This window comes from Delphinus delphis, chromosome 21, assembly GCF_949987515.2.
Source record: "Delphinus delphis chromosome 21, mDelDel1.2, whole genome shotgun sequence".
Classification (NCBI taxonomy): Eukaryota; Metazoa; Chordata; class Mammalia; order Artiodactyla; family Delphinidae; genus Delphinus; species Delphinus delphis.
The window spans coordinates 1742696-1758598 of record NC_082703.1 but is presented as its reverse complement, the minus strand read 5'-3'; the positions used below and the strand labels follow the sequence as shown (position 1 = coordinate 1758598).

The 15903-nt window shown below is 54.5% G+C and overlaps 1 protein-coding gene across 2 annotated transcripts in view; it reads left to right on the top strand.

The window, feature by feature from the left end:
- The window catches only part of CSGALNACT1 (chondroitin sulfate N-acetylgalactosaminyltransferase 1), a 322489-nt gene that overhangs the window by 304623 nt on the left and 1963 nt on the right, over positions 1-15903 (top strand). For both annotated transcript variants that reach the window (XM_060001577.1, XM_060001576.1), the window contains exons 6-8: positions 3689-3867; positions 4717-4811; positions 13583-13664. In XM_060001577.1, coding sequence (XP_059857560.1) covers positions 3689-3867; positions 4717-4811; positions 13583-13664 — 356 coding nt within the window. The remainder of the gene's footprint in view (positions 1-3688; positions 3868-4716; positions 4812-13582; positions 13665-15903) is intronic.

The window sequence follows — 15903 nt, the reverse complement described above, 5'->3', positions numbered from 1 at the left end:
CTGTGTTGAAATGTGTCCTTGCTTCTGCACAGCCTCTTAGTATGCTGTCCACGTGCTGCTGGGCAGGACGCTTGGGCCCAGCGAGCAAGTCCCTCTGCGGGAAGGTCGGGGGCCCGGTTATCCTGCAGAAGCTGGTGTCCCTTCATCCCGTGCACCCTGTGCTCCGGAGCTGGTGCTGATGAGTCCGAGATGGGAGGGGGCGTCCCACTCCCAGCCCAGATGCTTCGCAGTGTGTTCATCTCGCCATTCTGGAGAAGAGGGGAGGGAAGTTGTTCTGATTTGGTTTCTGGTGTCTCCCGCTCAGCCCTCTTTCTCAGCAGAGATCACGTGTCAATTATCAGAGGTCCTTCCTGATGGCAAGAGAGGAGAAGGAGGGGTCCTGGTTAATTATAGGGGGTGTTGGGCTGAGTGATCAGGAAGAGGGCAGCACCGATATCCACCTGCAGACAGACGTGTAACTGAGCACAGTGACCTGGCCGCCCCACTGGGAACCACGGATGGTGACAGAGTTACCCTGCGCCTCTCCAGGGCCCAGGACCGGCCGATGGGGCTTCCCAGGCCAGCAGGGACTCGGTGTGCAGTCTTGTCCAGGTCCCTCATGTCCCCTGCCGGCCGGCGTTGATCAGGGTGGATGGGAAGCCAGGGTTCTGTGGGGCGTGGGAAGCAGAGACGGCCGGGGCCCGTGGGGCAGAGGGGCCACTGTGTGGACAGCAAGTGGTAGGAACTGTGTCCTGGGGCTTTGCGTCTGGCCTGTGGACGCGCTGGAGAGTGGGTTTAAAGTGCACAGTCAGGTTGGGTGGTGCTGTGGGTGTAACATGGCTTATCTCATCCTCGTTGGGAGGTTGGACAAAGAGAGAGGAGGCAGATTGCGTGTGCATCCGGCCATGGACCTGGCACCCGTTCCCTGAGAGCTCTTCCTCTACAGACCACACACTGAAGCATGGAGGCTGATGTTCTAAGACTTTAAAATAAATTCTACCTCAAGGTCATCTCAAGCACTAGGACGGTGAGCTGTCCCAGCCCCCTTTCCCAGGGATGGTGACCAACAGTCAAGCTCCCTTCCCTGCCCTCCCCTCCCCCACCCCTCCCCCGCCCCTTTCTCCCCTCTTCCTCCCCTCCCCTCCCCCCTCCCCTCCCCCTCTCCTCCCCTCCCTTTCTCCCACCTCCACCCACTGCAGCAGGGCAGAGAAGAGCAGTCCATCAGCAGAGTTCAGACCAGGGCTTGGGGCATTGGGGGACAGAACAAATGAGACAAAGCTCTGTGTGGGGTACGTGTGTTCCCCCAGTCACCACTCTCCCTGGACCTGTAGCCCTCTGCTGCCTCCCGACCACTCACTCAGCCCCCTGGCTGGTCATGCCTTCGATGCTGTTAGTTCAGCTTCTAATGCTGCCTGTATTCTTATGTAAGTATTAAACACGACTCCACTTTGTGTAAATGTTTGATATTCTACACAGTAAATACCAAATATACTATTTGTGTGTAAATATTTGATATGTCAACACAAATGGACTGTAAGCTGTTTGGGACAAAAATCTTGCTGGTCTTTAACACAGTGAATTAAGGACCTGCCTTCCCCTACTCTTGGAGAAAGTTTCTTGCCATCGTTCAAATGTGAAGCATTTTTCTATTTGCAATCTCTAATGATAGACCCTGGGAAACCTCTGGGAGGAGCCACCTGGGTCATGAGTCAGATACACGTGAACAAGGATTTGGTGCTTGGGCACGTAAGCCCTCCCTGCCCTGGAAGTTAGTCCCTGTGGTCTCACAGAGTATGAACTGTGAGACAGTTGAGAAAAGAGACCTGCTACAGCTGTGAGAGAAAGCCGGCCCACTGCACAGTGGACAAGTTCTGTGAGGCTAGCTAAGATGAACAGGTGAAAACCCAGGCATCTCCCAAGGGTAGAACTTTCCTGAGAACTGATCAAGTAGGGCAGGGGGAAGTGGGCTGTAGAAACCTCCAGGGGATGCAGAGATGCTGTGAGGGTCTCACTCCACCTGGATGTCTTCTTTGCGGATAAGGGGGCAGCGCTGTCCCTACCAGGGAATGCTGGGGCATAACCCCCAGGCGACTCACAGAAAATAGGAACTGGGACCTGCCTACCCAGAGAGAAGAGTCAAAACGGAGTTCTGAAAGAGTAGAACCGGGTAGAGCAGTGCTGGGCTGAATCATCCAACAGTAGAACCTTAGCATGTAAAGGGCCTGAGGTCTGTACCATGAGGCTTTGCAGCAAGGAAACTGAGGGCAGAGAAGTGGAGTGACTGCCCCAAATAATGAGAGGCAGTGCTGGATTGCAGTCATTCGTCTGTGGACACGGTTAGTCACCAGCATCCACTGGGTACCCAGTGGGGCTGGGCAGCTCCAGGCCCTGGACCTGGGCTCCTGGCTTACACGCCAGGTCTCCTCCAGGCACCAGGCCTTCTGCCTTAATCTGAAAAGCATGTTTGGCCTCAGACTCAGACAAGCTTGGACCCAGATTCCCAGGATAAAAAACCCAAGCTCACTGCCAGGTCTGAAAGGAGGTGACAAGTCAAGGAAGGGGTAGCAGAACTAGTTCCACCGATTAAACTACCAGATACAGTTGAAAAGTTTATGACTGTATTTGTGGTGACCTTTACCCGAGATAGTTACAGACTTTAAACAATGGAGATGGGTTTTGAACCTCTTTTGAGGCATCAGGATAAGAGAGAATCGGGGGATGGGATAGGCTGGGTGGGGGGCGGGCTCTGAGCTGGGGGCGAGGAAACCATCAGGACAGGAAGGGTGTGTCACGGGAGAGGGGCTGGCCAGATGCCAGGCCTGTACAAGTGGAATTGGGAGTCCAGTAGGACCCAGAGTGGGTCTCTGGGAGAAGACAGTCCCTGTCCCACTAGGTACTAGATGAATTCCTGGAATTTTTGCTCAAGACGTGCTGCATCTCAGAAGGTTCTGGGAGAGAGCAGCCAGGTGAAGAAGCACCTGGACTCCATTACCTCAGGCCTGTGCTGGTAACAGACTGGAGGATGCTCCCCTGGTGCGCATTATACTCTTAGCGTCACTTACCACGCTGATCACCCTGAGAGCAGTTAAGGAAGGTGTCGTTATTTCTGTTTTGCAGACGAGGCAGCTGAGGCTCCAGGAGATTAATGGGCTTGCCTAGATCACAGTGTTAATCCACAGGGGAGCCAGGTCCCAAACGTCCTCATCTCCTGAATCCAAGTGTCATTTCCTTACTGTGCTCGGCTGTTTTACCTTCGGGTGGGGAAGGGATCCAGGTGTAAGCGTGTCTGGGGATAGACATGCACCCGGACCACGCTGCCGGGTTCCTGGAGGGAACCCCGATGAGAAGCCGCTCAGTGGGGCCATTGCAGTGCGGCTTTATTTCCTTGGCCACTGGTTTCATTGGCTCCAGAGGCATTGGGATTGTCCCGGGTTCTGTCACCTGGTCTTCACTGGCTCACGTTCTCCCCCGCATGAGGAGCACACGTTAGCCGTGACAGTAGTTTTCAATATGGGGAAACTGCTAGAAAAAGAAAAAATAAATTGGTGCTAAGACTTCTCAAGTGTCCTTGGTACCCTTAATCCCAGTGCCCTCGGGTCACAGAAGACACGTGGTGAGATGTCGTGGGCCTCGGTTGTGTGTTTTCCAGGGGATTCCACCGGCAGCAAGCCCGGGCACCTGAGTGACTGTGTGTGGTCTCACCTTTCAGAGCCGCCAACTTCAGGAACTTCACCTTCATCCAGCTGAATGGGGAGTTCTCCCGGGGAAAGGGGCTGGACGTGGGCGCCCGCTCCTGGACGGGGCGCAACGTGCTGCTCTTCTTCTGCGACGTGGACATCTACTTCACCTCCGAGCTCCTCAACACCTGCAGGCTGAACACGCAGCCAGGTGGGGCTCCGCTCCCGAGCACCTCTTAGCTCGCCCCGCCGACCCGCTCCTGGATCTGCCTTATTTACCCCGCGGACAAAGACAAGGATGCCGTCTGCTTTGATCCTCCTTTGGTGTCGTGCTGGGGGCCTGTCAGTCACCATAGCTCTGGGACTCTTGGTCCCAAGTTCGTGTGTACAGCCCTTTTCCATTCTCCCCTAGGAGGGCAGCTTTAGGGGATGACCAGGGAGCAGGTGTGGTGGGGAGGATTGAGCCTGGGAGACACCACGGAAACCGAAGGGAAGGAGTGGCCATGGGCGTTTACCGGGGCAGGAGGGGCTCCAGACAGAAAGAACCCACAGTATGAAAATTGTCCTCATAGCTTTGACTCGGCGGCAAGGCCGATACTCAGCTGATAACCACCGGAATGGCCATGTCCGTTGTTCAGATACTGAAATTCTTCTGTGAAAATTGGTAAAGAGCAGCTACCCGGGGCTCCCAAAGTCTTTTCCTGCTGCCTGAGGTCACCCTGGCTGACTGCCCCACGAGCCAGCAGTTAAAGGGTTAAGGTCTGGCAGGACGGGGGCACTGGGGCCCTCTTTCACACCCACGCCCACTAGTTGTGCCCAGTGCCAGGTCCACTGGCCGTCAGAGCTTAGAACATTAGCCTTGTGCTGGGAAGTCGGGAATCCGTGTGTGTCCATCTAGTCTACCTGCCGCAGTACTGCTAAGGTCTGTGTCAGAGACCAGTGGAGGCAAAAGGGACAGTGGACGCAGATCCCTAGGCTGTTTCTGACGGTCGCATATAAATGAACAAACCTAACAGCTTTATCTGTCGCTTAGCGCATATGTTTGTTTTCTGGTTTGCAGGGAAGAAGGTATTTTATCCGGTCCTTTTCAGTCAGTACAATCCTGGCATAATATACGGCCATCATGACTCGATCCCTCCCTTAGAAAAGCAGCTGGTGAGTGCTCCCCCGAGGGGCCTTGGTGGGGCTCTGTTTCATGTCTTTCGTCACCAGGGGCACCTGACCATGAGTGGAGGTGAGTGGAAACCTGTGGATTGCTTCCCGGAGTAATTTGTAAGTGTGACAGGTGTTCTGGCCTTTGTTCCCAGCGCCTCGTTGATTAAAAGGCTTGCAGTATTTAAAAGTGGAAAATAAATAGGAACAGTGCCTTACAGAAAGGTAATTTCATAGTTTTCTTCTACGGTTTTGGAAACCAGTATTATTGCATCATGGTTGCAGCACATTTCCCCTTTATTATTACAATCCTACGAGGTAAGAAAGGTGAGATTTAGTTTCCCATCTGACAGGTGGAAAACGGAAGTCAGGAAGAGGTGCCCCCCCCAACCAGGCACACAGTGGGGCAGGGGCTAGATCCCTGCTCTCCGTCACCATTCCCATATTAGCATCAGAAGTGTCACCAGCAAGGTGGCTTTCACAGGAATATGGGAGGGACTTCTGTGCTAAGATCCCAGCCGCACAGGTGATGGGTAGGGGACCCACACAGCACCCAGGCTCTCTGTAAGCTGAGATGTCTTCGCTGGTCCATTCCGCAGAGAGTACAGGCAATAGGGGGACGGGGTGAAGCCAGCAGAAGGTCCCTGTGCTGCTGGAAGGTGTGCCCCTCCGAGGCAAAATGTCCCACTGTTGTCATCGCCAAGCTGGGCTGTGATCTTCTGTAGAGACGCCAGCAGGGCTTATCTGAAGCTGTTGCCAGGTCAGGCTGAGCCTGGGGGGCAGCAGTAGGAATTGCCTCAAGCGGCTGTCTCTCCTGTTGAGGTGGCGAAGCCGTGTTTCTTTACCTCTCAGGGTGGAGAAAGGAAGCCGCTGTCTGACCATGAGGAGGTGATGGGACTCAGTCTTCCATGCTTCCCTGCAGTGGGAAAGTAAACTGATTTTCATTGAAAATGTGTTCTGTGGAATTCTTTGGGAAGACTGATTCTGTGTTGAGGCTTCCAGAAGTAGGAAAACCTGTTCCCTCCCACCCCATCCTGGGTCCCCTTCCAGTTAACCTCTGGCAGCTGATGTAATGATCTTTTCCAGCCTGGGTTCCTCTAGGCTGCACCAGGTTCATTTCTCACCATGTCTTAGCGTGGCTTCACTTGCGGCGTGAGGCACACAGCACAGTAATAACACCGTTCTCTCTTCTCCCAGCGAAATTGTAATACTGCACATTCGTTGTGTATCTGTACATACTGTGTGTATGCATGTGCTTTATACATAAACACAGTAAGAATTTTTCACTACTTAGAGGTGATATCACTCCTGTTGAGACAGAAAAACTTCATGTTTCCTTTCCATAGAGTTCTAAGCTTCTAATAGGGATTGAGGCGGGGAATGGGATGCAGGATTTATTTTCTTTCAACCAATCAGAATAAAAGTTCCTTTGATTTTAAATAAAGTACTGCTTTACATTTGACATTGAATAGGATTAATGTTTCGACTTCAAATCAAGACCTTATTTGCTTTCAAGGAATTCACTTCATTTCACAATTTAAAAGTTTTATGCTTTTATTGCCATTCCTGCAGGGAAGCTCAAGGTCTGGCATGGTCCAGCCAGCTTCTCAGGTCCTCAGAATTAGTGGTCAAGTCAGAAACAGAGCTCAGACTGCTGTGTCCACAGCTCCGAGGCCTCTGAGTTATCCTGCAGCCTTTACCAGTCACCTCCGAATACAGCTGAGACCTTCCACAGAGCACACGGATCTGGTATTTTAGGAGTCAGTATTATGGCTATTTATCCTAGAAAGAGCAATTGTCTCTGAGACAAAGGGGTCTCTGTCAAAAAAGAAAAGCATCCATTATGTTCTTACTGGATGAGCCATTTCTGGAGCACTTGCTGCCCATAGAGAGCTAGTTGAGGTGTGCGTGGGGCAGTCAGGGACTGGAGCAGTTTCCTATGCGTGGCAGTGATGCCCCAGGCCATCTCACTCACTCACTTCTTTCTCCTAGACTCGCCCAGGATCACACAGCCAGCTAGAGCTCAGGCCAAGACCAGGATTCCCTTATCTAGTGTGGCAGAGACAGAGTTGCTTAAGTTCTAGGTGAGAGCGGAAATAGAAAGGGAAATGACCAGAGGAGAGCCTCAAACTCCTGAAGTTAATATGGTGGAGAGAAAACATGTGGGTGCAGAGAAGGTATAAAATAACAGGTAGTGATTGGAGGTGGGTAAATTAGGAGAGACTTCCTGCCAGGGGTTCCTTTTGGCTCAGTCTTGAAAGATACGACACATATATGTTAATAAATTCTTGACAGCCTTCACTGGAGTACATCAGTGTCAAGGTGACAGGAAAGCCCAGGTCCAGAATGCGGCTGTGACAGATGACTGCCATGTGCAAATGGGAGCCTTGGCCAGCAGCCCTGAAAATACAACCTTGGTAGTCAGTGTACCACTTATTGCTTCTGGCTGTTGCCACTGACAGTTGATAACGTTTGCCTGCAGATAGAGGCGAGAAACCAAATTTACGGGGATTTTTTTTTGTGTTCAGTTTACTTCTTTCTTTACATTTGAGTACAGACGGTTAGTAATCAGTAGTAAGTGAAATCATGGGATTTCATACTAATATTTAATTTGTAGAGTTTTAAACCTGAGGTGAAACTTGCTGATGCTTTAATGTAGAAACAGCCTTCCGAGAAAGGAATAACCCTCATTTATGTAACCGCTAACTTTAGACATCCCCTCTCTTGGTTTGAGCCTTGTCAGTTCCTGCTGAGGCCACTGCAGGAGCCATCTAGATCCATCTCTCCCTCACACTCCAGTCTCTCCTTCACCCTCGGCGAGAGATGCGTTTCCAAAACACAGATTAATTCCACTAAAAAAAAAACCTTTGAAGGCATAAAGTCAGTGGTGTGCTCAGAAGTGTTTAAAGCCCACCCTCCGAAGCGGGAAGGAGCTGGCTCCCAGCGCTGGCTGTCTATCTTCAGGGAGTCAGTCCTCCCACAGGGCCTGGTGCAGGCTCCCCTGTGACGTCTCTGGACAGGGCTGGGAAGAGACTTCCTTGCCCAGGTGGTGGGCTGGTCCAGGCCGTGCCAGCACAGCCCTGAATCCTGATTCTTTGGGGGATGAACTGCCCTCCACAATCTGACTCTCGTACTGATCACCGAGGAAATGTCTGCAAACCCGACCCCAGCACCTGGGCTTGACGCCAGCCGGAGCACCCCTGCCCCGTGTCTCCTGAGCTGCCCTCCCCCGAGGGCCATCTCCTCTCCGGCGCTGATGCCCACAGTGCCTGGCCGCTCACTCTGCCACGTGGTCCTGCCCGGCACTGTCTGACGACTGGTCAACGTACGCCTGGTCCGCGGACCCTGTCCTCACCTCTCTCTCGTTACACCCTTCTCTCTCCTTTAGTCCAAAGAGTACTACACCACTGACCTGCATTTCAGTTTAAATTTCTAAAAAGTGCTGACTGGGCCTGGTCCATCCTCTTAGTCTGTTTCTGTTTGTTCAGGAAGCAGACATTCGCTGAGAACAGAAGTCACATTAACAGATGCCATGTCCGTGGCCTTTGGGCAGCCGGCACTCTGCCCACGTTGTCGTGTAACAGTCAGTAAGGTGAAAAGGAGTGCTACGCTCATGTCACGGGTGAGAACGTTGAAGCTCAGAGGCATGTGTCACTTGCTCAGACGCCCTCAGCGCTGGGTGGCAGGTCGGGAACTCAAGTGATGGGACCAGACTGCGACAGCTGGGGGCAGGGGCACGTTCTCCACATCCGCGTGCTTCCAGGGGGCAGAGGGTCTGGCTTTGGGTTGCAGGCTCCCTGGGCAGAGTCCTGGTCCAGCACGATGCCCTTCAGAAGACACTTCATTTTTTTTTTTAATTTATTTTTGGCTGTGTTGGGTTTTTGTTGCTGCATGTGGGCTTTCTCTAGCTGCAGCGAGCGGGGGCTGCGCTTTGTTGCCGTGCGCAGTCTTCTCATTGCTGTGGCTTCTCTTGTTGCAGAGCACAGGCTCTAGGTGTGCGAGCTTCAGTAGTTGTGGCTTGTGGGCTCAGGAGTTGTGGCTTGTGGGCTCAGTAGTTGTGGCTTGTGGGCTCTAGAGCGCAGGCTCAGTAGTTGTGGCACATGGGCTCAGTTGCTCTGCAGTATGTGGGATCTTCCCAGACCAGGGCTCGAACCCATGTCCCCTGCATTGGCAGGCGGATCCTGAACCACTGTGCCACCAGGGAAGTCCCAACACTTCACTTTTTCATGCAGATGCCGATGAAAGGAGACTTGTAGAAAAGTGTGGGTTAGTACAAATCCTGGAGGAGGTGGCAATTGAGTCCATTCTTAGACCAATTCTTTGAAAGCTGTGGCTTGAGAAACACCTTATTTGTCAAGAAATGGACACCGTCATGGCCAGCCTGGTGCTGGTCTGGGCTCGGCCTCGACTGGCTGAGTGATCGTGGGCAGGTCATGCTGCCTCCCAGCCCGAGGCCCGTGCACACCACACGCAGCCCCTGGGATCCTGTGCATGTGACCCCTGAGCCTCAGGGCCCAGCCCACACGGGGTGTATGGGGGGCGGCAGCCCAGCCTCGGGACCCCTGCAGCCCAGGCTGTCTGCCGCTCACTGCGTGACTGCACAGCCCGGTGCACGGTGAATTCACAGGCCCAGTACTCAGGATTTACTAAGACTTCAAGGCAACAACGACAGAGCCTCACATCAGGCACAAGGCCTGTAAACCCAGGGCCCATGGGGTTTCCGGTGACGTGAGGTGGGCCAAACGCAGCCTTGGTTCCTGGGAGACTCTCTCCGGTTTAGAGGAAATACTCTGCCTGAGAATTTGTAACTGATTTTATTTTCCAGCTCAGATTGCTTCCCTGGCATTTGCCAAGTCAGCCACGTGGAGCCCCACAGGTGTGGCTGAACCTGTGGGGCCTCAGGGAGGAGCCTTCCCACATCTGTGGGGAGAGGCGCTGATTTGTGCTTTGTGTTTTGGTCCTGATAGGAAGTTATCACTCCCGTCACGTGACCTCCCCCAGAGCGTGTGTCTGGGGGCTCCCCGAGGGAGGGCGGGCCTGACCACTGCCCAGTTGTCCGGTTGTGGTGTGTCGTGCCGGGCAGAGCCTGCTGGGATCCGGGTGCAGAGGGTGCTGGGGGTCAGAAGGGGGCGTGGTCTTGAGGACACAGCCCTGGAAGCAGAGGAGTGAGATCCAGGGCAGGGGGATGGTCCTTTTAGAGTATCATCTCCATCTCCTTCAAGGTAGTAGACGTCACGCGCATGTGTAGCTCCGTGTAGGAGCTTGGAGCAGAGGTTCTAAGAAGTCGAGCCGTCTGCTTAGAGCCCAGGAAGGGAAAAGCGTTTCTGCCTGTGGGTCCAGAGCCCAAGGTTCTGAGAGCTTCCTCAGTGGACTCCGAGGCCTGGGCTGAGCCCCTCACTGCTGAGAATTCCCTACCCCAGCCGTCTCCGTTTCCACTGGCCGGTTGTTCCTCACTTGTTCCTTGGAGAAGGAGTGACTGAGTGCCTGCTGGGTGCTGGATTGGACCTGCCCATCCAGCCTGAACGAGACCAAGGCCCTGAGCTTATGTTCACCAGCTGTGGTGGGTGAGGACAGCAGGCGGAAACAGTCCCTCGACAGGAGGGTTTCAGAGATCCCTCACGTTACAGAGAAAATAAACCAGCTGATGTGACGTGACACTGGCGGGGGGTCAGGGTGACCGCTCTGAGCAGAGCCCAGTGGTGAGCAGGAAAGGGTGACCCCAGCCGGGCAGACTGCGGGTGTCCAGCCTTGGAGACCTGTGAGCTGGCACATTTGAGGGGACAGGGGTTGGACAGGGCAGGCAGGGGCAGGTCACGTGGGGCCTCTGCAGGCCGGATGTTCCTGTGGATTTTATTCTGATTGCCTGGGGGAGGGTGCAGTTAACCCACCGAGGGCTCGGAAAGGGGCTGTGCCGCGGCCTGCCGCATGCTCGAGGCCTCATGGGCTGTCGAGGGCGCTGCTTCAGTTAGCGCCCAGCCCACCTGAGGGGCGTGGACTTGGCACGCGCGCCCGTCTTGCCCGCACGGTACATGCCGAGGGCACCACCGGATCTCTTCCCACCAAGGGCTGAACTTCGACGTGCTGTTCAGATACTGGCTTTTCATGGCCTGCGAGCTTTAAAGCCCCCGTTAGTACGTGTTTGTGTAGCTCATTCCCTGCTCACAAGTCAGTTTGCCTCTGTCACACTGTCCCCAGGTGAGGGTCATACCTTGCCGGGCACTGTGTCCACTCAGTGGGTCCTGGGAGGCTGCCTCTGCAGTCCCTCTAGGGCTTCTCCCTAAGCGCTGGCCCGTTGTTTTCCCTGTGTGGATGGGTCCTGGGAGGCTACCTCTGCAGTCCCTCTAGGGCTTCTCCCTAAGTGCTGGCCCGTTGTTTTCCCTGTGTGGATGGGTCCTGGGATGCTACCTCTGCAGTCCCTCTAGGGCTTCTCCCTAAGCGCTGGCCCGTTGTTTTCCCTGTGTGGATGGGTCCTGGGAAGCTGCCTCTGCAGTCCCTCTAGGGCTTCTCCCTAAGCGCTGGCCCGTTGTTTTCCCTGTGTGGATGGGTCCTGGGAGGCTACCTCTGCAGTCCCTCTAGGGCTTCTCCCTAAGCGCTGGCCCGTTGTTTTCCCTGTGTGGATGGGTCCTGGGAAGCTACCTCTGCAGTCCCTCTAGGGCTTCTCCCCAAGTGCTGGCCCGTTGTTTTCCCTGTGTGGATGGGTCCTGGGATGCTACCTCTGCAGTCCCTCCAGGGCTTCTCCCTAAGCGCTGGCCCGTTGTTTTCCCTGTGTGGATGGGTCCTGGGAGGCTGCCTCTGCAGTCCCTCTAGGGCTTCTCCCTAAACGCTGGCCCGTTGTTTTCCCTGTGTGGAGCTTCCTCTCTTAAATGCCAGGTAGACCACTGCCAAATATTTGAAGTTCAAATGCTGCACGGCTCTTGACTGCAGTTTTTTAATATATAAATTTATTTTATTTATTTATTTTTGGCTGTGTTGGGTCTTCTTTGCTGCGCACGGGCTTTCTCTAGTTGCAGCGAGTGGGGGCTACTCTTTGTTGCGGTGCGGGGGCTTCTCATCGTGGTGGCTTCTCTTGTTGAGGAGCACGGGCTCTAGACGCGAAGGCTTCAGTAGTTGTGGCATGTGGGCTCAGTAGTTGTGGCTCGCAGGCTCTAGAGCACAGGCTCGGTAGCTGTGGCTCACGGGCTTAGTTGCTCTGAGGCATGTGAGATCTTCCCGGACCAGGGCTCGAACCTGTGTCCCCTGCATTGGCCAGGCAGACTCTTTAACCGCTGCGCCACCAGGGGAGCCCTCTTTGACTGCATTTTTACCCAGGCCATGTCTGTGTCCCGGCCACCAGAAAGGACAGTGAGCCATTAGCTGTGGCAGAGACAGTGTACCTGCCATGACTGGGATGGAACAGAAACCATTTTTTAAAAATGACTCAGTGGAAAATTTTCCTGACTTTCCTGCCCTGTGAAATCTTTCCAGTTGATACTAATGACCCTTGTGGCTGGGGAGCTACCGTACAGCAGGCCTTTGTTCTGGAGTCGAGGGGGAGAGACAGGCCTCTCCCGGCCCTTCTTCTCCTTGGTCTTGATTTGTGCCAACCATAGTGTAAGTGACATCCACGTGTAGGTTGTAGTGAAATAAGACGGTTTCATAGGTTGCAGAGTACAGGAAATGTTAAGTCCATCGCCGCTTCTGCAGGCCATTTGTCAAGTGTAGTTTAGCCTGTGGTACAGGTGGAGTGAGCCCTCGGGAAGGTGGAGGGCAGCGAGGGGGTGAGTATTTGGGTGTCAGGCTGGGAGAGTCCTTGGGGCGACTTGGCTGAATCTCCTCATTAAAGGAACAGAAACAGAGGGACTGAGGGGCCTGCCTGAGGCAGACATGCCGGCCAGAGGTCTCGCCCGGGCGGGATGAGCTCTCTCCAGTTAGCGGGCAACAGGCAGCGCGGGGGCCCTGCTGCGGGACCTCCTTTCCTCCTAACACCTATGCGAGCGACCAGGACAAATCTGGAAAAACAGACATTAGGGTCGCAAACCCACTCCCAGGATTAGTGCAGCCAAAACTACGTAAACGACAAAAACCATTTTAAAATTAGTCTTGCTGCTCCAGCAAATACGTTAGAAACGTACTTGCGGAGTGAGACACGGGGCAGGGCCAGGCCCGGCTTTTCATAGCCGGTCCCTGCCTGGAGGCCCCGCACGTGCGTGGGGAGCAATTGATGTTAAAACGGACCGCGGATGAATGGACAGAGCGTGTCCTCAGGACCTGGCCTCTCGGTGCCCTTGCCCAGGGCCAGCAGCGCAGCCTCGGGTTTTCTTTTCAGTCCCTGAGGGAGTCCAGTTCGTGCCCCGGGCCAGGGCGCCTGAATTCTAGGTGGTTCTCTCTCCTTCTCTCAGCTTCCTGAGCCCTTTGCTGGCCGCCCACCTGGCCTGTGGGCCCCAGGCCTCCTTCTCGCCCGTGCAGGTGTCAGGACAGATGTGTAGGTGGCTTTTCCATGGCGCTGCCCCAAACTGGCTCCCCACCCCGGACCCCATTGCACTGTGAGAGTGTGTGTGTGTGTGTGTGTATGTGTGTGTGTGTGTGTGTTCAAGCCTCTGCCCTGGAAACATTCCGGCCACAGGTGCCCAAAATCACAGAGCCCCTTGGGGACGGGTAGCTTGCTGTGTCCTGACTGTTGTCCACGTCCCCAACCAGGGGGTGGCTGTGTGTCAGCGACGCGCCCCCCCATGTGTGACACCCCCATCCATGTTCACTCTGTCCTCCTCCCTCAAGTGATGGTGCCCTCCCTGCAGGTCATAAAGAAGGAAACTGGGTTCTGGAGAGACTTCGGGTTCGGGATGACGTGCCAGTACCGGTCCGACTTCATCAACATAGGTGAGCCCAGGGCCCTGGTCCCTAAGGAGGACGCTCTCCGGCCACGGATGTGGGTGCTGGGCTGAGGGCGCTCGGGCAGTGGGGACCCTGTCTTCTCCTTCAGCATCTCTCAGAGTCCCTGGGGGAGGACAGAAATGAGGGCAAAGTCAGGCTGTTGCATAAAGGTGGCTTCGAAGCAAGTTGTCCAGGGCCTCCCTCCAGCCGGGCCGGGTTCCTGTGTCCTCCGCACAGAACGTCCTCCACGGAGAGGGGATCCACCAGAAAGAAGGGCAGCATGGAGGACTGGGGAAAATCACACAGCAGGAGGATTCCGGTTTCTCTCTGCTGAACCTGTGAAAATTCCAGATGTCACTTCAAGTCCGGAGTGCGCAGTCACTGTCAACAGGCACGCAGGCACACGTACATGTACACAGATGCATGGACGTGTGCACATGCACACACATGTACATGCACAAGCGCACTCAAACACACACACACACACACACACACACACACACACACACGGCTCCCAGAACACAGAGAGGAAAGGCCTTCTGGTTGCAGATGAGGGACCGAGCCTCTCAGAGGCAGATGGACCTCACAGACATCGGGGGGCATAGTCAGGCTCAGCACCGAGGGTCTCCTGTCCCCGGGAAATAGCACACCACCCCCCCCCCCATGGCAGCACCTACTCAGGTGCCTCTGGAGGGAATAGATCTGTGGATTGTACATGACCGGGGATGAGTGAACAGGCCCAAGCCATGACCTTGGGTCCAGAGGCTCGGGTGGACCCTGAGCGGGGTGGAGCTAGAGGCCCGCCCTCACGTGGAGACTCCCACCCCTGCGTCCCCCTGGGGCCCCTCAGCCCCCTGTCTTGCTCTCTCCTGGCCCCGTCCCCTCCTGCCCAAGGCTTAGGGCTTCTCTCTGTAAGGTCAGTGAGTCGGTCTGAGGAGGCTAGTTTCTTTTGCTCAGAAGTGCGGTAGACATCAGGGACTACAGGACCCTCGAAGAGACCACCAAGATAGAAAGATTAAAAAACCCAAACGTCTTGAAGTCAAGTCCTGTTAGAAGCAGCAGGACGTGGGGGACATGGGTCTCTGAGTGGTGGGTTTGCTCAGGTTCCCAGCAGCTCACCACAGGTGCTCCTTGATTTCTTTAAGAAGTCGTTCTAAATGATTATGTGCAAATCTAATTTCCAAAAGTGACGTATTTTTAAAATGTTCTGAAGGAAATTTCCATTTTGAGAAACTCTTGTTTCCTCACTCTGTGTACAAGCAAAGGTGATTTTGAGATGATGTACGTTTATCAGTTTTGGAGTTATAACACACTGGATTTTCCTAACGATAGAGCATAGCTGTCACTGACAACCATGGGGGTGGCAGGCGGGAAGGGGGCTCGTGCTCAGAGCCTCTGGGTCCCATCTGGACCCCCCTCGCTCTTTGCCATCCTGTGCATATTTGCAGGTGTCTCACTTGTACGCCTTCTATTTAATAAGTAGTAATGATACCGGTGATGAGAAATCCATCACAGCCAACCAAGCACTGCCCCTTACCCTACTGCCTCATCTGGTTATGGCACCTGCTGCATTTCAGGGTAAAGAAACTAAACTTAAGAGAGGGAAAGTGGCCGCCGGTATGATAACCAAGGCTCGAATTCAGGCCGTGACTCAGGATCTTCCTGTCCCACGTCTGGGGGCCACACGGCACCCGTGTTCACCGCCAGGGGTGCAGGCTGGCTTCCCCACTTCCCCCTCCAGTGGAGGTCTGCATCGGAGCCTGGAGACTGCAGGGAATCAGGGGCTGCGCGACAAGGACACTGAGTCACTTCTCCACAAAAGGTCCAAGAAATCTCCTCAGTGAGAAAGGAGCGGTGACGACAGCAAGGCCAGTGCTTCTTGGTTCTGTCTGGGACGCCGTGGCTTGAAGTGAAGAGAAGATGTGAGGCCATCTCAGTTTTCAAAGGTGACCCTTCCTCACTGTGTGAAGGAGTCACTAGAACGTGAAACGAGATTCTGTGAGTCAAACTTCAGAACTGTGAGGCCAGTCCCTTTAAAATGACTCCTTTCACCAGCCTGTGGAGGACACACAGCTTCGGGGACCCCCTTTAGTCGATAGGAGGAACAGTGCTTTAGTGGGCTGTGAATTCTTCACACCGCAGGGCCCTGGTCTGCAGGAAGAGGCCACGTTCAAAGAATCCCACGAGGTTTCGTTCAGAGGTTTTGGTTGGGAGGTTGGGACGCTGGGACGCTGGGACGCTGCGG